The sequence below is a fragment of the Nilaparvata lugens genome, chromosome X (genome assembly GCF_014356525.2).
Source record: "Nilaparvata lugens isolate BPH chromosome X, ASM1435652v1, whole genome shotgun sequence".
NCBI classification, from domain to species: domain Eukaryota; kingdom Metazoa; phylum Arthropoda; class Insecta; order Hemiptera; family Delphacidae; genus Nilaparvata; species Nilaparvata lugens.
This window is the reverse complement of record NC_052518.1, coordinates 102,110,628-102,132,987: the sequence shown is the minus strand read 5'-3', so window position 1 is coordinate 102,132,987 and position 22,360 is coordinate 102,110,628. Positions and strand designations below refer to the sequence as shown.

Genomic DNA, 22,360 nt, shown 5'->3' with positions numbered 1-22,360 from the left:
ATTTGAAATATTCATATATTAACCTAATATATGATAATCATTTGAAAAGCAATGAATGTTGCACTTGAAATTTGAGGTTATGTCCGCTTTCTAGACGCTTACTAACTGTAGATACTATATAATTTAGACAAATAAAACTAGGATTATTACCGTTTAACAAAATTCTAAATGAAAGGAACTTGTAGACTGTAGTAGATATTTAGATTTTTGGGAAAATGCCTAGTTATATTTTGTCTAAAACGCACCCAAGCCTCATAAATCAGGATTCAAAGGAAACAAAACAGAAATAAAAATTGATTTGAAAAATCTCTCCTTAAATCTATAAACTACCATAATTATGACGTTTGGGTGCGTTTTGGACAAAAACTTGAAAGAACATTTTTTCTTCACAATTTAATTATCTACAATTTCATCACATTCAAAATAGCTTACCTTTGAACAATAACTGTTCTAATTATATCCCTTATGAATAATGTTTCTGGTGTATTTTTAAATTATTTCAACAATCATCGAAGTTCTTAATTGCATATTTCTAATTGGTTTTATTCCATTCACCAGCTAAATTGACATTGTTCATTTTCGTACCATCATGAGGCAGCCACAAATATATAAAACTGAAAACTTGAAGAAAAATGTGTAATCTTCCGCCATTATTATCTCATGTTTACTGGAACTTTTTTCTTTATTTTGATGTAAGGAAACCACTCAGGAAGTTTGTCGGCCTATTTAACAAACACTGTATATACCGTTAAGCACATGTCTAGAATTCATACTCAGTTGGTGAAATTAAATTTCTGTTTATAATTATTTTGCACTTGATAAGAACAATAACTTATTTTTCAGGACATCGTACACGTCGACAAGACGTTAAAAATATATAACTGTAGATATGTGGAGCCATTGATTCCTCGCCCCGACATGCCGAAAAGAACTGATGTTATCCTGCCTTACCGGTGCATGTTTGGCAATGGAAGTGATGGTAGTGAGTATCTCCTATATGTTATTTTCTCTTTTATAGATTTTCATTTGAAATGTTTTTTGAATGAATCCATAATTTTATAACCTGTGTAATAAACGTTCAAGTCACTGTCACGGTATATACTAGTGTTTATTTAAAGTATTATGAAATTCGTTATTCATTATAGCTAACCAACTCAAATAAAAAATAATTATTTCATGTATTTTTTTACTGTTTTGATTATATTTTTGTTTCTTACTGACAAACTTCTAGAAACGTGATCAGTCTATTTTCCAAGAAGATTCTTGTAAATTTTACTTATGCAAATTCCAATGTTAGTTTTAAGGCCGGCCTACAACGACAGGACAAGTGTGTCGAACATGTGTGAACGGACGTCTTTGAACGAAAAATAAGTTCATGTAAAAGGCTTCGAACGAAAAACAGCTGTTTGACAGCAGCTTCCAACATAAAATGAACAACCAATAACAGTTAATTAAACCACTAGATAACTACAAATTATAATGATAAAAAATAATTTAACCTCAAATAAAGTCGCGAAGAAAAAATAAACAAGAAATCGAAGATACAAAATCCTAACCTCGAAATTTGTTGGTAGCCTGATGTCACAGCATGTATTACATGTGTTCACACATGTTCTCACTTGTCCTGTCGCATAGAGAAACAATAGCTTAAGAAGATATCCCATGGTATAGGGCGTTCATGTTGCAACTTTTACTGTTATCTCAAGCCGATTACCGTCGATTATTGTCGATTTTTACTGTTTTGTTGTGGTGAGAGTGTATGAACGGCACAATATGAGAGACTACCAGGGTGTCACACAGATTCACGGGGAAGAACTACGTGAACTATCGGCTTGAGATAACAGTAAAAGTTGCGACATAAACGTCCTATACCATGGGATATCTACTTACGCTATTGTTTCTCTATGCCTGTCGTTAGTGGCCATTCTAAGGAGGAAATAAAATCATTCATCATTTGTTATGTATTCTATTTTCCAGGCAGCTGCTACTATTCGAGCACCTTTGTATGGAACCTTATGGAACGCCACCTCTTATTCCATGGCTATAATGGTCACAAATGTCATATGTGTAAGAAACCTGTATTATTGACCGAGATGGTAAGTATCTTTTCAAGAATTCCAAGTTTTCTTGATCTAAATATATTATTCGATATTGAAGTTCACTTGTAAATTACGAGTATATCTTGTTACATGAGTGTGAATAGAGTCAGAAACGATGAAAGTTTTATCAAAGACTAATAAAATTATGTTAGATGTTGGAATTGAAAGTTGCTATAGTGAAATTAATTTCAAACTGTAATCATTTAAATAACATCATTCAACTAATGTTGACAGTTTGATGTCTCACTATAATTGAATCACAAGACAACAGATGACTGTAATCAATACTAAACGCTCATTGTTTGTTCTATGACATTCCCAAGAGGTTTTCTTTGAAAATTCATTTTATCAAACTACGTGGATTGAATTGAGTTGCACTGAACATTGCAGGAATAGGCTAAAATTTTTAGGGAACATTGTTCCAAGTTAGCAAGTTCGATGGCAGTGCTGTAAAACAGCTTCAAGCCGTTGCCATGATTTATTAGGAGCAATCAAAATGCAGCTGCTCGCTACACTCACTTCTACTACAAATAGAAAATTCTTAGTGTAATCAGTTTTTTAATGGTAAAGAATAAAAATGCCCCTGAAATTCACCACAAGTTGTGTAGTGTTTATGGTGATGACGTTATGTCAAGGCTAATTGTTTCTTGTTTGTTAAACGAAGCGAACTCCCATCCACGTCACGTGCCAAACATTGTCGAAGATGTCCGACCATAGCCTTCTACACTTTGGTCAAAATTCATTAGAAACTCACTCCAAATGTTGAAATTAGCCATATACATCCTGCGGTGTATTTCAGTCACACTTTCATTCTCTCCCGTTTAAAAACAGATGACACTATGTATTTTTCAATAGGCGGTAGGAGTGAGTGGTGGGTCCATATTGGATTGCTCCTTACTGACGAATGAATCATGGCAGCCGCATGAAAATTCTACAGCACTGCCACAAAACCTGGAAGAAAAATTCAGCCTTTTCCTGCCATGTACAGAGTTATAAAAAATAGAGTAACTTGATTCTGAGACAACCCTCGTACATTGACGTTTCTTCACCATAGGAGGAGAAATTTCTCAAATGATGAAATACAATAATTACTATTTAATTGATATATTTTTCAGAAGTTGAGAGAAGTGATGTTGTTATACTGGAATCTGCTATGGTTTCCCACGTTTGTTAAAAAAATTTCGAAAGCGAAATATCTCATTGTTATTAAAAATATGTCCTTTGCTGGAAGGGCACTGTTCAAGGTTGCCTTTTTTTATTTTGCGTCTTTTATTTGATCCAATACTAATTTTGCATTAGACGTTGAAAACGTTTTCCCTCACCACAGAAATTGAAATGATTAGTTCATCATCATCTGTCCCTGTATTAAATCTTTTCACATGTCAAGTTAGTCCAAATTATTTGATTTAAACCTCCTGCTTTGGTAGTTGAATATCTTTCCTAGTGTTTAAACTTCAGACAGAGCTCAAACTGATACTGTGCAAACGGAATTTTAGTTGAAAAAAATCAGATTCGGTTTAAACTTTAGCTTAAACTTATACTGTGTAAAACGACCCTTTTAACATAAATTAAACTTTGTAATCCATTCCAATGATTTATTTATTAATGATAACTGTTCAATTTTTTTCAGAATGATCATTATTCAACCCATTTATTTGGTCTCTATCAGTGCATGTATTGCATTTTCGCTGCGCCAACGGGTGAAGTTATGCGTGCACATCTATCTGGTTCCCACCCAGATCTGAAACCCGAGGCGTGTAAGAGGGAGTTTAAGCCTGGTGCTGTGAGTGAATACTTAATTTTCTAGAAAATGTAAATTTCACTGGACAAAATGATAAATTATAATATTGGAAAACATCCATTGCAGCAAAAACATATTATTAATTTTCTCATAATAAATTTATCACAATTCAAATTTTTACAATAGGCGTTTTTCGATAGGAAACTAATTGGGTTGGCTTTGGGAAATCTGATAATAATCAGCGAATTGAAGAGCTTCCGGCCCTGTCGACTCGTATGAAAAAGCCTAATATTGTTTTTATGTGTATTGATTATTTTAATAGAATGACCCCGCACTGTTTAACTCGGGGTGGCTTTCATTTTTTTTTGCATTTATTGGTAGTTTTGTTAGGTTATCATTGTTATGTTAAATGGAATATTTCAATTATTAAGATTTTGTCTATTTTTTGCTTTCAGTTTCATTGTTTGGCCTACCGGAATATGCCTCTTGATGTGGAATTAAATAAATTGAAAATTGTCAACTTCGAAGATCTATGGGTTCCCGTTGAAAGTGTGATCGATGGTGAACTCATGGTTCCGACTTCAATCCAGACAAAAACGGCAACCGCCACAGTTGGCACTCAACTATCCAAAGTGGTACAACGACCGCGTACACAACCAAGCTTTCAAGTTTATAGGAGGGTTGATCATTTATTCCCAAAGAATACGCCAAAACCTGCAGCCAGTCACGCTTCACAATCTTCGGCTGCGACTCGAGTCATAAACAATGAACCGGAAGTTCCTCCATTCGCTCTGTGGTCCAAATCTCTTAAACCTCGCATCGTGAAACGCTCAAGACCTCCACCAACCATTGATCATGAAGTGATCGAGATAAGTTCTTCACCTGAAAGAGAGAGATCTCCTGAAAGAGACTCTAAGATTATTCGAAAAGACTCTATCAAACCTAAAAAAGAATTTATTGTGAACGAAGTTATTGAGAACAACTCTTCCTCAGAAAGTGATTCTGATCCTGAAATCGATCAAGGTAAAGTACCGTATTAGAGTATGATCAGATCATTTCAGAGTATTAGGCTACTTTCACACACTTTCGGTTCGGTTCGTTTCGTTTTCGGCAAGTGTGAAACGATGATTCGGTCTGAATTCGGTACCGAATAGCAACCGCATAGCACCGAACGCCCCCTCGACACGAATAGGTTTCATTATATTCGAATTCGTTGTTGGGGAAGCAGGAAAAACAAAGTCTTTGCCTTTTTTGTTTTTTTTTAACCTAATATCGTGACTATCTGTTTCAAAATTTTCCAAGTCAAAATAATATGGTCAATTCATTTCTGTTAGTTCACAGAAAATTTTTTTGTTCAATGAATAGTTTGCTAAAAAATATGAAAGATATAAATAAAAACTAAGGGAGAATTTTCATTTTTTTTTCCACGAATATTACATGATTTCATCAATGGAGAGGAGAGATGAAGTTTATATACCATGTGTCAAAACAAGGAACAAATTTTCAATTTAAAAAATAATCTCTCTGAACATCCAAAATTAACATAATCAAAAAGAAACTATTTAAATAATTCACAATTTTTAATTAACTTTAAAATTTTGTTGTTCAAAAAATAACATCTTACAATTTAACACCAGCTGTTATATTTAAATATACCAGCATGAACTGTGAAAATCCAAACACAGCTGTGTTTGAGAAGAAAATACCTAATTAGAACCGTACTAATTAAAACCTGACATGTATGAAAGCCTCATTCGTTTTCGGTAACGAACCGAACCGAATGAAACCGAAAGCGTGTGAAGCTAGCCTTATGATAAAGTCAGATCATGCAGGAGTCTGAAAACAAAATCTGGAAAGAGCCATTGAAACACGTTGTGACTTGTCTGTTTCTGTTCACACTAAACGCAACCAGTAAGTGCACGCTTTCACTGTGTGTTCCTTTTGCGCTTTTCAAATGTGTCATGCACAACCTAGCGTGCTCTTGCACTCATATGCGTCCAATGTGATCACAACCATACTTATCAGCAACACTTGTGTAACTAAGGCTGGCCACTAACGACAGGACATGCTTGATGAACATGTGTGTCGTCATTGTTGTGTCATCACAGCGAAAGGCTTCGAACAACATTTTTTGAAGTTAGGTTCTAGTTTTTTGTTGTTCACTACTTGAGTCGAGGTTAAATTATGTTTGTATCATAATTTGTAATTTTCCAGTGCTTTATTTATTGTTATTAGTTGTTTATTTTATGTTAGAAGCTGCTGTCAAACAGCTGGTTTTTGTTCAAAGCCTCTTGCTGACTAGTAGCCACCCTTAGTCTACAGTGTGAGTTTGACAATTATTTTTGAGCAGAAAGATTAAGAATATGCTATTGTAGAACTAAATTAATTTCTAACAGTCACAGTATTACCGTTATCTTTGAACATACATAATGTGTAGATTTAATAAATTTGAGTGATTCGCAGATGGATATATTATTTGAAACTGAATTCTCCGGGTACATCCGAAGTAAGTCAAACCAATCGGATGCACCCGGAGAATTCTATTTAGTATATACAAAATAGGTGTAATAAAGTTTTTACAGCTTGGATTATTGGAAGCAGTTCAAATATACAAGAAAATGCAATTCTTTTCAATGCTAGTTATTTGGTTGCGCCTTGTACACTTCTTAGGCTGATTTTCATATTATGCATCCTCAGGACGAGACCATATTAGGTGTTTTTCAGGCGTTTTCAGAGTCGGCAGGGCAGGAAGCTCTCCGATATTGGTGTCTGAAAAAACGCATACTATGGACACGCCCTCATTCTTGTATGTAGGATTGCAAAGCCTGTTGATTGTTCATGAAGAGGTATCCAGAGTTCGAAAGTTATATTCAGTTGCAAGAATTCAGAATTAGAAAAAATGACAAGTGACACTCTATTTATCACAACAAACGCGTTTATGGGTTGAGTCAATTTAGAAAGAAATTCATTGTCACAATGCATTGTTGATTGTTTCTAACTATTGCCCTTGTTCCACATTTACAGACCACATAATGTGCTTCCTGTGTAACAAAATCTTCCATAGTGAGAAAAAAGCGCTTCATCACGTCACGACTGAACATAAAGTCAATAAGACTACAATTGTGGACTATTCTTCTGGCAGATTAGTACGGCCAGAAATTGTAAGTGAACAATTCTATCGTTTTTGTTCGATTAGAATTAAGTCTTTCACGACAAATCTGGAGCACCATAGATTTATTTAATAACTTGTATGATTTAGGGCCGGTTTCCGAGCTCGAGATTTGGCTAAGTTCTAGACTTTAAACAGCTGGAGTCAGAAAATTGGCTTTCAAAAACGGGGCATAGTCGTAGTCATTGTCAATTCACAATTGAATTAAATTTCGAAAAACTAGAAAATTTAACACAACATAAAATAATGAGAAAATAGTGTAAAGTTTCAGCTATTTTGAATGATTTAGGAATGTTTAATTCCGTCAAGGAAAAACGTTTCCAATTATAGAAATGAGAAAATAAAAACTGCGACTTCTGTCATTAAAACTGTGACTACGCTCCGTTTTGGAAAGCCAATTTTTTTACTCCTGCTGTTTAAAGTCTAGAACTTAGCTAAATCCCGAGCTCGGAAACCGGCCCTTAGATTCTAAGGACTGTAGAAACTTTGAATGTCCTTTTGGATGGACAGTAGAAACTTTTGTTTCTGGGGACATTTGATCATGATTAACATTTAGACTTCTGATCAACAGAGCCTCAGTATTGATAATTCCAAAGACGTTGCTAATAACACCTCTTATGCTTACATATAAAATATCACGAGGCCATACTCTGGCTCAAAACTTTGAGAATGCATGTATGAATTGTTTCATTGTTTTTTTTTCTTTGTTTGTTCCTATCACTGTCTATCCATACGATATTACTATATATATATGATAATTGGTTTGTTACAGGTATTTGGTATCGGATTTTTTCATAGTTTGAGTATAGTAGGTTAGTGATTTGATCGATCAATATTTAAAAATGTGCAACCAACATATATTTGATTTTCTAACAACACTTATCTAAAAAAAACTCATTTTTTAAGATAGGAAAAATGTTGAATTTTAAAAATTATTTTATGTATGTAAAAAAAATGAAAATTTTACTTTTCATGAATCTTAAATGATCATATTCAGTAATTAACTCCACATTATTAAAGGCATGAAGTTTCAAAATTGATAATGATTTCATGAAATTTTTAGATGTGTGTAGTTAGAATATCTATGGATATGTGATGGAGGTTGTTTGATATTTTGGTAGAGATTAATTATTGTTTTCGATGTTATCCAGTTCAACATGCAGCGCATGAGTCTTAAATTATTTAAGCGTTAGCTACGTTTGTAGCTGTCGCATTGCCTGATTTACTAATGCTTCCTATCATTTATGTTAGTTTCGGAACTAAAGTCTGTGAGATATTACTTTTAACATGAAGAGGAGAAACACATTTCTCCTTCCACAGTTTGTAGCATAGACACAGACGGACATCCTGCACACATTTGGATGTGCCCTGTCATTTCGCTTCACGTTCTTGTGATGAACACATCTCCGTGACATACACAAACCAATATTGCCAGCAATAGATGGAGGGGAGTGTTGCCGCGTCGTGTTGCAAAGCTCTCTCACACAGACATAAAAGAAGAAGGATGCTGCTAGGTAGTGGGAGTGATTAGTGGAGAATAGAGCATTGGACCTCTCCGTCTTCGAGAAAGAGCCGTGTTAAAAGTAATTTCTCACGGACGTTGAGCACTGGATGCAATTTGATGATATGATTATCACAATTCCGAGTCCAAGCATAAATCGTTCTATTTATTCACTTTTCCTTTACAGGGCTGCTACTACTGTGTATTGATATGAAATGAAAATGATCAGTGCCCTTTTATATTTTGAAGTGTCATTTCTTATTATATTTGTGTCTAGGTTGTGTAGAGGCGTGCCAATCGTGCTGATATTCAGTGACTTTCAACCTGTACTGCCGACTTTTTTTATTCATTATCTGTTCATTTCTGAACAATTTATTTTACAGGTCACTAGTGACTCTCCTACGAAACCCCTTCAATCTAAGAAAACATTTACTATGAATGAAATTCATCTTTTGCCCAAAAAGGCAATATTAAATTCTCCTATTGTTTGTGATCATTGTGGATTTTCAAATGTAGTTGTTAAAAACTTGAAAATACATCTGCAAAACCATGCTTCTGGGAAAGAAGTTGCCAGCAAATTACTAGTTAATCCAGTACCTTGTTTAGAGACAAACGAAAAAATGTTTGACAAGATGGTCAACCTAGCAGGCAGTTCACATTCACAAACGGCAAAGGTATGAGTATGATACCTTTATGTATGACTTCGTATACCTTTATCTATGTACGACTATAGTGAGGTCCACGTTATAATGACAGTGGATAAAAATAGGAGAATAGCGATGCCGATTCTCTGCTTTAATTAATTATATTTCTACACTTTCAAAAACATAATTGGCATCGTTGTGGACCTAGAAAAGGATAGTACCACCGGCTTTGTCGAATGATAGACAAGGATAGCAATTCCAAAGTTGATCAAATACTGTCATAACGTGGACCTCACTATATGTCTGGATACCAACTTTTACTTCCTCTTGGTATCACTATTTAATCATAACTGCATTCCTCTGCATTTCACTAGGTAGAATCAATAGTTAGTTTCGCTCTTGGCTTGGTTAGAGCTTCATGTTCAGCAGTTTGTATGATTTTTAATCAGTAACAAAATAGTTACCACATTTTACAATGACAACCTCATTTACTCAACACATCCTGATGTGTAAAAACATTTAATAACAGCGGACTCTTTAGAACTATTTACTTGTAACATTTTCAAGGATCAACTTACTAAAATAGAACATATTTTTAAGGGAAACTTCCATAATTTTTACGGGATCTTATTTCCTCTAGATTTCAGTTCTTCTTGTCCATAAAATTAGATAGACATAACCTAAAAGGTTATGCTTAATTATTTTTAAGGGTAGGTTAGGGAGGCTGGGTGTTTTTTTTTTAAATGGCAATATGTTGGTAATATTCGACAATTTCAGATAATAAACTTTTTACAAAGTCACAAACATTTTAGAAAAAATCCTGATAGGCAACCTTAACTTGTCTACATATAAATAAAATTTCCAAAAATTGGTCGATCGAGTCCTGAATAATAATAATGGATATTGAATTTCATCACATTTAGAATATTTTTCAATATCGAGAATTCCATTTATTATATACTTCTTTTACCGCTCAGCCAATTTCTACAAAAAGAATTAGATTTGCTTGAGAATTCCATTTTTAGAATACTGCTTTTACCTCTCAGCCAATTTATACAAAAATTATTGTTTTTGCTTGTACATCACTTACAATGAAATCATTGCTTATATAAGCTTGAAAGCCTTTTCCTCCCAATTCATATCATTGGGATAAACCGTTGTTTTAATTTCATATTCTTCTATATTTCTATCTCATTGGAGTTTTCCTTTCCATTGACAGTAAGGCTGTGCAACGGGGCTTTTTGGATACTTAACTGGTGATAGGTCTCGATTTTTGATTTGTATACTGAGTTATAAAAATGAGAAGTATTGCAGGAAAATACCTGAAATTCTTCTGAAGACAATTCTTCATTTCCAAAACAACGACTCAAAATGAACTGAAATTTATCAACATTACAATGAAGAATGTACTCTCAAAATTGTATCAATTTATCTGAAATTGAACTTTAGGTGCTCCTATAATCATAAATAGTATATTTCGCACCTAGAGCAGAAAATGAGATTTTTCCGGCTCGAAATCGGTTTTCAAGTCCGAGGCCGTAGGCCAAGGACTAGAAAAGATTGAGAGCCGGAAAAACATTTTTGCCCATGGTGCGAACGATATTTTTCGCCACACTACAGGTATTGCTGACAAAATAAATAAAGAATACTCGTTATCGTACCTATCTCTTGATCTTAGTGGTAGAAGATTTGCAGTCAGGATTTCAGATTCTTTTAAAATTTCACTTGGAATATCACGGGCGTCGTCATCTTCAAGCATTTTTGAAAATTCGGAATGCACTAATCAACAATAAATAATTGAATACAAATGGTTGTGAAGCGAATGCTGAATTAGTTTGATTCGAAATTCGAACTGAAATCATGGCGACTTCAGATGAAGAAAGTGGACACTCGCCCGATGACTTATTAACTACGGACTTCCAAGCGGCTGGAAAGAGTACTCTTTTTTCTTTAAAGACGACGAGAGTCGTCTGCAAAGTCTTTTAGATCTACGTAGGGACTGGAAAACCGCTGCTTTCTGTGCAGTGTGGCGAAAAATAAATTCCTGATTAACACTCTCATTTTGATAACTTGATCGTATACAATCATGGTTAATGTGAATAACGGGAGTCATTTTTCCTAATTGGAAGTACTCTAATCTTACAACGAATCTTCAGCTCACAGGTGGTGGTTGTGGATTTTAATGGAATCCATTGAATTTTGCACATTCAGAAATAAATTATCTGACTTGAACCTACCCAACACCTTCAAAAGTGAACAGATTGTGTCTCCTGAATTCTTCTGCAAGCTGAACTACATATCCCGTAGACTCCGCTATCTCTATGACATTCCAGAGCTACTTAGTTTATGATCCAATCATAGCGCTACTTGAAGGTCCAATCATATTTGGTTTTACTGGATTTGTAGGCATTGCAACCTCATCATGCTCTGTCAGTCGTTCAAGATATATATCTCCGAGCAACTGCTCGAATCCCAGTCAACCACCGTGTCAACATTTTCTTCAGTACTCTTCACCCAATATTTCATTCCCAACTCAATGCGCATGTTCCTTATAAATGAATAATTCATTGATGTATTGTGTTTAATACATACATACAAAGGAGTATGTATGATTTGGAATAGCTGTTGCATACTCATTTTTGAACGAAACTCATTCCTTTTCCCCAGTATGTACCTCGGATGTTGCCATTTTCATAATTAGAGAGGAAAAATTGTAGTAAAGTTCATTATGCACGAAAAATAACATCTGTTGTTTTATGCCTCCTTTACTTTATTTCTAAAAATTCACAGTACTTCATTGAACAGCTATATAAAAATGCATAGTCATTATATTCTGTCTATACACTATTGTTATAGAAATAGACGTTTATCTTGCAAATTACGAAATGAAGCATGAAATGATTGATCTGAAAATATATTATTATTATTTATTGTGTAAGACATGCATTTTGTATAATTTCTATCAATTGATTATTTATTCCGCGCATGTTTTGTAAATATTATTGTGTTGGGTGAGATATATTAACTGTTTGGTGTTGGATGCTTCAATTTTATTCCCAGTTTACTTGCGTATGAATCTCAAAGAGATTATCTGCCATATAGTTAAGGCATGAGCTTGGGATATCATTGTCTGCTTGTTGCATGGATCATGTGTAACTTGTAAATGAAAATATTCCAACTTTCGGAGAGTTTGTTGATTGGTTTAACTTTGTATGAATGCTTCATCAGACTGATTGAATTGATGAAATATTTCTACATATAATATGTGTTATGTGTTGATTTTTTTATTCCTATACTTGGCATAAAAGTATTTGGAACTTATCTTGATTTAAAAATTGTAATAATCCAACTGGTAAAGTATGTAGTATACAAAAGTATATATACGTTTTAGTAATATAACCTGAAGAGTTAAGATACATAGTTTTACATTGCAATCAATTAACAGTTAACATTAACAATATACAATTATATTCAAATTCCGAAATCTAAATTTTATTAATTGAAATTATGTTGCTCCCACTATTATATAAAAAGGCGAGATTTACCGCTAATCATGTCTTATTCTTGAATTTTTCTTTTACATGCAAACATAAAATTATCTACTATTGCTACAAAATCATTTTGATTGAAGAGGAGAAAACTTACATAAATTGAAAGATAAATATTAAAAATCGGAGCAATTTTATTTGTAAATTAATTTACAGTTTGAGAATTAAACCAATTGAATGAAGATGCATTAGATAAGCAGTCTATTATTCCGCCATAGAATCTTTAGTTCAATTATATACTTAATATATATATATATAGTATAGTATATGGTAATATATATATAGTATATAGTTCAATTATATACTTAATACCGAATTTCCTGTAACTCTGAAATTACCTCGAAGTATTTTACTCTGTGCAAAATTAATAAATAACGTCATACCTTCAACGCCACTAACATTACTTTGTTTATCGTGCAGGTGCTATCTTCTAGTTTGTGGAAATTTGATAAAATTAATTTTGATGTCGGCGCTTCACTTTCGCCGAGTTGTATGAATGTGCTACTTTGCCACCATTATTCACTCGAATTGTTCACTAGGAACTTCACAATTTAAGACTCAGTTTTTTGCAGGCCAGACACAAATAACATATATTGGGCGTTGAAAGAATGATGATATACAGGGTCTGTACAATAAGTAACCGGACTGACCTTGGGAAATTTTTTATGGACAAAATATGTACAACTTTTCATTAGATATCTTCAAAGTAGTCCCTATTGGAGTCGTAACACGCTGATACCGGATTTTCAAATCCCTGAACGCTCCCTGGAAGTCGGCAACCTCTATGCTGTCTAGAGCCCTCGTCGTAGCATGTTGAACGTTTTCCAGAGTCCCGAACCGCGTCCCCTTGAGTTGTCTCTTGATCTTGGGGAACCAAAAAAGTCCGGTGGTGCCATATCCGGGCTGTAAGGAGGATGTGGCAACGTTACCCTCGACTGTTTGGCTAACTGCTCGGTGACGAGCAGGCAGGTGTGCGACGGAGCATTGTCGTGATGGAGGATCTACGAATCGGCAATCCCCGGACGGACTCGATGAACCCGGGCGTTTACAGTTTAGCCGGGTGGCACAAACTCTTTGTGAACGGCCAGTACTACAGAGAGGTGCTCCGTCGACTAACCGCCCGGGTAAATCGAGTCCGTCCGGGGATTACCGATTCGTGGATCCTCCATCACGACAATGCTCCGTCGCACACCTGCCTGCTCGTCATCGAGCAGTTGGCTAAACAGTCGAGGGTAACGTTACCGCATCCTCCTTACAGCCCGGATATGGCACCACCGGACTTTTTTTTGTTCCCCAAGATCAAGAGACAACTCAAGGGGACGCGGTCCGGGACTCTGTAAAACGTTCAACGTGCTACGACGAGGGCTCTAGACAGCATAGAGGCTGCCGACTTCCAGGGAGCGTTCAGGGATTTGAAAATCCGGTATCAGCGTGTTATCGACTCCAATGGAGACTACTTTGAAGATATCTAATGAAAAATTGTAAAAATTTAACCCATAAAAATATCCTGAGGTCAGTCCGGTTACTTATTATACAGACTATGTATATCGTGTTGGTTTTTGAACCGGTAACATACCTCAGAATAATTGAGCTACTAGAAACTCTGTATTCTCAGCTGAAACTATCAAATATGTATCTGAATATTTTTGGTTCAATTTTTTGCAGGATGCAGATTTGAAACATGTTTTCGAACCTCCGAAGTATGTTGATCCGTTTATCAGATATTCGTGCGATGTCTGTAATCATCTGACACTAAATGACGAAAATCTTCTAGCCCACTTGAAAACCATTCACAATGCCTCTCATTACAAGTAAGTATCCAGTCACCTATAATGAGGTCGACATTATAATGGCAGTATTTAATTAACATTGGTGTTGTTATTCTTGTCTATCACTCGACAAATCAGATAGCGCTATCCTTTTTCAGCTCCGTAAAGTTGCAAAACAATTTTTACAATATTCAATCTCAATTATGCAAATTATTTTCTTTTCGAATAAAATATAATTGATTATTTCAAACAAGGATAAACAGTTGATATAACATCAGATGTACCGGTATCAGTCATCCTCTATAGAAGGCAGTGGTAACGCAGAGAATCGGCGAAACTGTTCTACTTTCTTCTTTCACTGCCATTATAACTTGGACCACACTATAACCTCCCCTATATTTATTGCTTTGTCAGCAGAAAATAGAACAATGCAGATTATGTTCTTATAGTTTTATTCTCTGTCATGTTTAGGATATCTTTATCTAATTATTTTCCCAGATTTTACAAAAATAATTATTTTGCATCCATCTATTTATATAATCTAGTCATTTGTCTTATGTGTAAGATTTCAATGTGTAATTTTAATTTCTAAAGTTTTGGTACATACCAGACTAGACTATTTAGGCACTGAATATTTTTCATACAGAGTGGCGCAGCTCGGGTGGTTTTAAAACACTGTCAAACTGGCAGTTTTATTGGATTGAAACAAAGTGCAAAACGTGTGGTTACAATGGAAATTTATTATCAGAAAATTTGTCAAGTTAGTTTTTTTTTAAATTACTTTCATCAAATGCCCTCCTCGAGTGACGCATTCTTGAAGTCGTTCCGCATTGCCCGCTCAAGCTCATCACCAGAAATTTATGTGAATTGCTGCCTTCAACTCCTGAATGGTGTGTGTTTTGTTCGTGTAGACGTAGACCCTTGCTTTTAAATAGCCCCATAAGAAGAAGTCACTACAGTGAGGTCAGGTGAGCGAGGGGGCCAATGCAAATCTCCATTACAGGAAATCAACCTCCCAGCGCTTAGAGCTTGCATTGATATCCTAGCGGTATGTGAAGTTGCCCGTCTTGTTGGAAAAACAATTAGTCCATGTCGTAAGGGCCAGGCCACATGAAGCATTTTCAGCCGAATGCCTGAAAATAGTTATTTGTATATCTAGAGTGAAAAGTACAACTTTTTCTTCCTGTGGGAAAAAGTTTGAAGCCCGAGGCGAAGCCGAGGGCAACAATTTTCCTGAGGGAGAAAAAGTATTTTTCGCTCGCGATGTACACAACATTTTTCCTCCATCTACATATTTTTATAGAAACTGCATATTAAATCATTTTAATAACTTACGTTATTGGTGACAATGTTCTCTAACAACATAACCTAAAATCTAAAACCTGTCGTCTGATTGGCACTGCCGATTGCGCTATCTATCGGCAAAAGTTGTAACAATTATCAGCTGGGCGGCTATCAAAAATGGCTGACTCCAGATCACGCGTTTTAGATTGAATTGCAGATGAAAAATATTTGTTGGCTGATATTTTGAATAGAATAAAATATTTTAAAATATGTATAAACTTTTATCGTCTACTAATATTAAGTATGTAATATCATACAAACATATATTTCATGTGTTGATCAAATTTCGTGTTGTGGTATTGAATTCAGTTGAATTGAAGATGAAAAATGTTTGTTGGCTGATATTTTGAATAGAATAAAATATTTTAAAATCTGTATAAATTTTTATCGTCCACTAATATTAAGTATGTAATATCATACAAACATATACTTCATGAGTTGATCAAATTTCTTGTTGTGGTATTGAATTCAGTTGAATTGAAGATGAAAAATGTTTGTTGGCTGATATTTTGAATAGAATAAAATATTTTAAAATATGTATAAATTTTTATCGTCTACTAATATTAAGTATGTAATATAATACAAACATATATTTTATGAGTTGATCAAATTTCTGGTTGTGGTATTGAATTCAGTTGACAGACACCTCTATTATGCTTCCTCATCTGAGCTTAGACCTTCTAACTTATTTCAAATGAAGTTATTAAAATAGAGATGCTTCCCATGTTATTTAAATAGAGTCACTTTTACGATCTAGAGTTTTTCTCTTTTTTCGTCCCGAGAGCGAAAAAGTGACACTTTAGTATTATGTTCCAGGGAGTAAAATAAGCACTTTAGACAGTAGCTGGAGGAAAAAACTATTTGTGTTGCTTTGCCCTAAGTGTGGTGATAATCAATTCCTAATAATGGGCTTGAGCGAGCAATGCCGAACGTTAAGGGCTGACTCCAAGGATGCGTCGCATTCAGATGCAGAGCATTTGATGGATTTTACTTTTAAAAACTAATTCGACTTATTGTTATCTTTTGGAAAAATTCCATTGTAACTACACGTTTTGCACTTTATTACAATTCAATACATTTAAAATTAACAGTTTGACAAGTATTTTAAAACAATTACTCCATTCAATATTTATTTGGACAATTTATTTTATGAAATTGGGATGAAGAGAAGTTTTGGACTGTAGTCTGTTTCTATGTTCTTAAGTTGATTGTAAATGATAAATAAATAAATATGTTTTATATTATGCACAAGAAACCCGTTTAATAAGGTTTGCTGCTTCAAGCTGAAAGAACACATTCCGCGGCATATTTTCTGAAATATATTGAAACCACTGCTGAAACTAACTTTGAGTTCCAATCATTTCAAGTCCAAATTGATCATTTATTCAAATTCATACTTGACATGCTCTTTTCTTAAGTACGGTATGTATTTGTCTAAGATAAGTTTACATTTATAGAAATATTTTTAGATTGTTTCAGCTTATGAAAAAACCTTTATTGTACTGTGTCTAGAGTATTATTTTAAGGATTATTTTATTTTTTTCCAGTTGCATATTCTGCCAGGGTGTCTCTGTACCAATCGACAAGACGTTGAATCATTTGAAAATGCACGACAGGAATTTGTACAAATGTCCGTACTGTAACTTATGCCACTGGCAGAAGTAAGTGAAATTTATAAACAATTTTAATATTGTCTTAACTCATAAACCAGCTCATAACCCAGCTAAACCGTTTTGGGCTTGATTTTGTGTTACTTTTCTAAAAGTTGTGTCATGTTAAATGATTGAATAAATAAATAGCAATATTATTTCATACAATTTTTATATTAAAACACACTTGAAGTTATCAAGTACATTTTTATATAATCAACACAACTAGTTAAACTCTTCAAGAGCCATTTTCAAGTGTAAATAAAATAAATAAACAACATTGATTTATAAAATAACAGTTTCAAAACCTGAAGTTGATGTGGAACATCGAAACTAGTCATTTCAATTTGTATTTTTAATCTATTATGCTATTTTTTAAATAAAAATAAGTAGCCATGAATACATACATTTTAAGAAAACAATGTTGAATTAATGCTACTTTACGTTCATGTGTTAACCATCCATATGATTTAAATTCATGAACATTGCAGGTATCATTTAATGTAATTTTCATTTTAAATAGGATACGTCATCATTGGTGTGATAATGAATTTGGACATAACCTTATTATTTATGAAACAAATTTAAGAAGTGGAAATGGTTTTTCAATACTTTACTTTACCAGGCTCTACAGTCCTGGGTGGACTTTGGCCTCCTCAACATAGCGCCTCCATTCGTCTCTATCCTGAGCACTCCGTCGCCAGTTTGCCACGCCCAGCACACGGAGGTCTCCAATCGCGTCGTTCAGCCATCTTGTCCGTGGTTGACCTCTCTTTCTCGTCCCAAGCATTCTTTCTTCTTCCAGGAGTCTTGATGGCACCCTCCCGTCACTCATTCTGGCCAAGTGTCCAAGCCATTCAATCCTTCTGGCTTTTATGAAACGCACCATATTTCCTGCTCCAATGGCCTGGTTAAATCTGGCTCTCCACACTCCTCCGTCACATGTTGGTCCCCAGATTCTTTTGTACATTTTTCTTTCAAAAAGTTTTTGAATAATAATTATTGTATTTGTTTGCTGCATGAATGAATAATTTTCTAGTCTGATATCAGGACAAATAACAACATGTTATTTCAATTTTTCAGATCACAGGTAGAAAGGCATGTCATGGAAAAACACCGCGAGAAAAAACCTCTCGTCCTAATCGTCAGAGATCTTCGTGGGAACAAGACTAACGAAGAGGCGGTTCAACCGGATGGCCTAAGTAAGCTATGTCATGTTTATTCAATAATTTATGTTTTTTACAGTTGAAAGATTGGTTTCATTTCACAATTATCATTCAATCCTAATAGTAAACTGATATTATGGAACAGTTGGGTGTTATAATTTTGAAAGGTGTGCTAGCAACAACAAACGCATTGTCTTTCATGCTGGTGGCGTTTCATACGAATCAAAATTCAATCCTGGCGTTTCCTATAAAGAACTGCTACCAACTGAGACTAAACATAATTCCCCAGAGGCATCCAAGAATGAACTGGATTAATTAGTACGGTTCCAGAAGCCTCACCATTGTATGTTCACTTGAATCATTGATGGTATCTCAAGATATTAAAAAAAATTATTCATAAATAGTCTGGAATCGTCCAGTTGCTCAGAGAATTTCATATGAAGTTTGTATATTTTTAGTGAAGTATGTTCACTTTGAATCATTGATAGGATCTCAAGATATTAAAAAAAATTAATTCATAAATAGTCTGGATTTGTCCAGTTGCTCAGAGAATTTCATATGAAGTTTGTATATTTTTAGTTATATTTAATTTCATTTTTTCCATTAAAATTTTAACAATTAGATTGATTTTTACTATTTTATAGTGTATTCATTATTTTTAATTTTGTTTTCTTATTTCTTGGTGCAAACAAACCGTTCTCCTCTTAAGAGTTATGCCATCTTTTTTTTTGAATAAAAAAGACTAAGAAATTGTCAAAAAAAACCACTGATTTATTGATAATTAGAAAGTCCGGTTTCGGTTATTACACCATTGTCAATCTCTGATAAACTAAAACTAAATACAAGAGCAGCAGAATTTATACTAGTAGGCGAGTACTGTTATTGGTCGAGGGCATGAACGCCTGCCATTGGCCTAGCTAGACAGTCTCCTCCCACTCAATGGTGTGACAAAATGGCGGCTTAAGCAACAGAATCGCCATGATAACAAAATTTACTTCCAGTACAAAATAAGAACCAAGAAAACAAGTGTGAAAGATAATAAAACAAATATGTAAATGGGAAAACTATTGACTAATGTATTTCTATGGATTTCTCATCTTGTTTTAGAAATATGCCAGTGGCAATGTGCATCATGCGAGACTGTTGAACTCGAAGAGGCAGTGATGAAAGAACACTGCAAGACTGTTCACGGCCTTCAAGAGTGGTGTAAATGCTGCCTTTGCGATTTCGCCTCGGACGATAATGTCGTAGTGATAAAGCACTTCAAGGATCACCATCAAAACGAGAAGTTACATGTGGTTCAATTATACCACAAAGTGAGTTTCCACACGACTCATACAATAAATCTCCATTCAAAAGTAGTTCAATATTCACTAATTATTATTATTACTTGAATAGATGAATAATAGCATAAATTATAGCATATCTTATTTTCACTTTCCTTGCCCTATTACCATAGGTAAGGAGAATTACAAAAATTTGAATTTTCAAATTTCCATATTAATATTTGCCTAAGGTACCATACCTACGTTCGCGATTTAGGTACCATATTCATTTATTTACCGCCGTGATACGATATTATAAGATTGATAGGATCGTGGCAGTTTTCTTGACAGAACCTCTCAATAACGAATACCTCTCGGCGAATTTTTTTTCGGGATAATCGACTTCGTTATACAGAGGTTCCACTGTATTTGTGTTATATTATAGAAACTATAGATAATCAACTCATCGGTACATCCTAAGTTCCTACACTTACAATGGTGCTACTGTGGCAAAGCAAAAACATCAATTCAGAACAATATTATGAACGTCGACCCTCTATAAAACGAAGTCGATTATCCCGAGAAAAAATTCGCTGCCAAGAGGTATTCGTTATTGAGAGGTTCTGTCAAAAAAACTGCCACGAACCTATGGATCTTATAATATCGTATCACGGCGGTAAATAAATGAATATGGTACATAAAACATATCGCGAACGTAGGTAGGGTACCTATTAGGCCAATATTGATATGGAAATTTGAAAATTCATGCTGTCGAAAAAAAACATGTTTTACTTTCCTTGCCCTATTACCATAGGTAAGGAAAGTATTGCTTTCCAAAAAAAAATTAAGGTACCCTAATTTCAAGTTTTCTATACGTTTCAAGGTCCCCTGAGTCCAAAAACATGATTTTTGGGTGTTGGTATGTGTGTGTGTATATGTCTGTGAACACGATAACTCCATTCCTAATTAACCGATTGACTTGAAATTTTAAACTTTTAAAATTTTAAACAGTAAGAAATTCAATTCAAGATGGCGGATAATTACTAAAAAACCATGTTTTTCACGATTTTCTCAAAAATGACTTGACCGATTTTTTTTCAAATTCGTACCCTGTATAGTTAGTTATTTATCAGCTCTATTAACTGGCATGAGTCTCCTTTCTGGGAAACTAATGGGAGGTCCACCCCATCCTTGAGAAATGGACTTTGTAACCTCCTTCTCGTGTATGAGGTAGGTAGGTAGAGCAGTTCATAAAAAGAACACATAGTCGAGATATTTCATCTGTAGAACAGCTGTTTTGACGACTTTTAAAAAATATCATCGGATTTCACAATTTACACAAAGGAAGAAGTACATTGAGAAAAATTATACATACACATATACAGTAGTCTGATCGTAGTTTCAAATATGTTGCTGCCAATCGTCATTATGTTATTCCCCTAAATTATTCTCCTTTGAGAATGGGGCTTACAGTTCAATGAGCAAGGAAAGTTGCGTGAGTGCGCCACACCAGATTCTTTCATTGGTGAGCACGCTTTTGCGGATATATTTTTTCAAAGAAGGGGCACTTTATGCAACCTTCATTTCATCTTTATAACACTGTGTAACTTTTTAATGAACTTACGCACAATATGTGTAGTTTCAAGGAGAACAGATTTGTGCATTCCCTTCAGCACCTCGTCTACCAAGTCAATACTTCGACAACTTTAGAACATTCAAGACGTCATTTGAAATACATAGCTCTAAAAATATTCAATTCACTTCCAGTGACAACAAGGAAAATAACGTCATGTGAGTCATTTAGAAAACAAATCAAGAAATTCATATTACAACTAGACAACGCAAATTATTTTTTTACTAAATCAATATAGATCTAAATTTACTATAAAGTCTACATTACTCGACATGAACGCTGAAACAATTAAAGATCATTGAACTCACAAATCCCGTCCGGTATGCGTAAACAGTAAGACAGTATTAAATTTCAATCAATATATCTTTCTTCAAAAACGCGTATTCATTTATGGTCTAATTACATCAGCACTTTGGAAAAAACGAAACGTTGAATTGTGAATTAAATTGAACTACATAAGAAAAAACAGCAACCACTCCGTATATAATTTCAAGTTTTGTTTGTGTGTATGTGTGTGCGTGTGAATGTGTGCGGGAATGATTATAAATTGACATATTGATTTATTTCAATATAATAACATAATCAATTATTATGTTCTTCATTATATTATAATATGTAAATTTATAAATTAATATTTTATTCAAGTGTCCCACACAGGGTAGCCTATAGGGAACACATATTAGAAATTAGGAAACAATATTGTATTTGTTGTTTGGGATGTGTTTTATGTTTTTTTTTTTTTTAATAAAGAAAGAAGTTTCCACAACTGACTCGAGTATCAGGCCATTGACTGTTATTACAATTGGAAGTATTCTCACTGTATTCAGCCCAT

At 34.3% G+C, this 22,360-nt stretch overlaps 1 protein-coding gene across 4 annotated transcripts in view; it reads left to right on the top strand.

Moving 5' to 3' along the window:
- The window catches only part of LOC111052760, an 84,195-nt gene that overhangs the window by 50,113 nt on the left and 11,722 nt on the right, over window positions 1-22,360 (top strand). For all 4 annotated transcript variants that reach the window (XR_005573272.1, XM_039442862.1, XM_022339519.2 and 1 more), the window contains 10 exons: window positions 844-982; window positions 1,978-2,096; window positions 3,730-3,882; window positions 4,296-4,863; window positions 6,865-7,001; window positions 8,894-9,184; window positions 14,368-14,513; window positions 17,363-17,476; window positions 18,548-18,666; window positions 19,738-19,946. Coding sequence is in view for 3 of the 4 variants with exons in the window: in XM_039442862.1 (XP_039298796.1) it covers window positions 844-982; window positions 1,978-2,096; window positions 3,730-3,882; window positions 4,296-4,863; window positions 6,865-7,001; window positions 8,894-9,184; window positions 14,368-14,513; window positions 17,363-17,476; window positions 18,548-18,666; window positions 19,738-19,946 (1,995 nt within the window). In the remaining variant the exon portion in view is untranslated. The remainder of the gene's footprint in view (window positions 1-843; window positions 983-1,977; window positions 2,097-3,729; window positions 3,883-4,295; window positions 4,864-6,864; window positions 7,002-8,893; window positions 9,185-14,367; window positions 14,514-17,362; window positions 17,477-18,547; window positions 18,667-19,737; window positions 19,947-22,360) is intronic.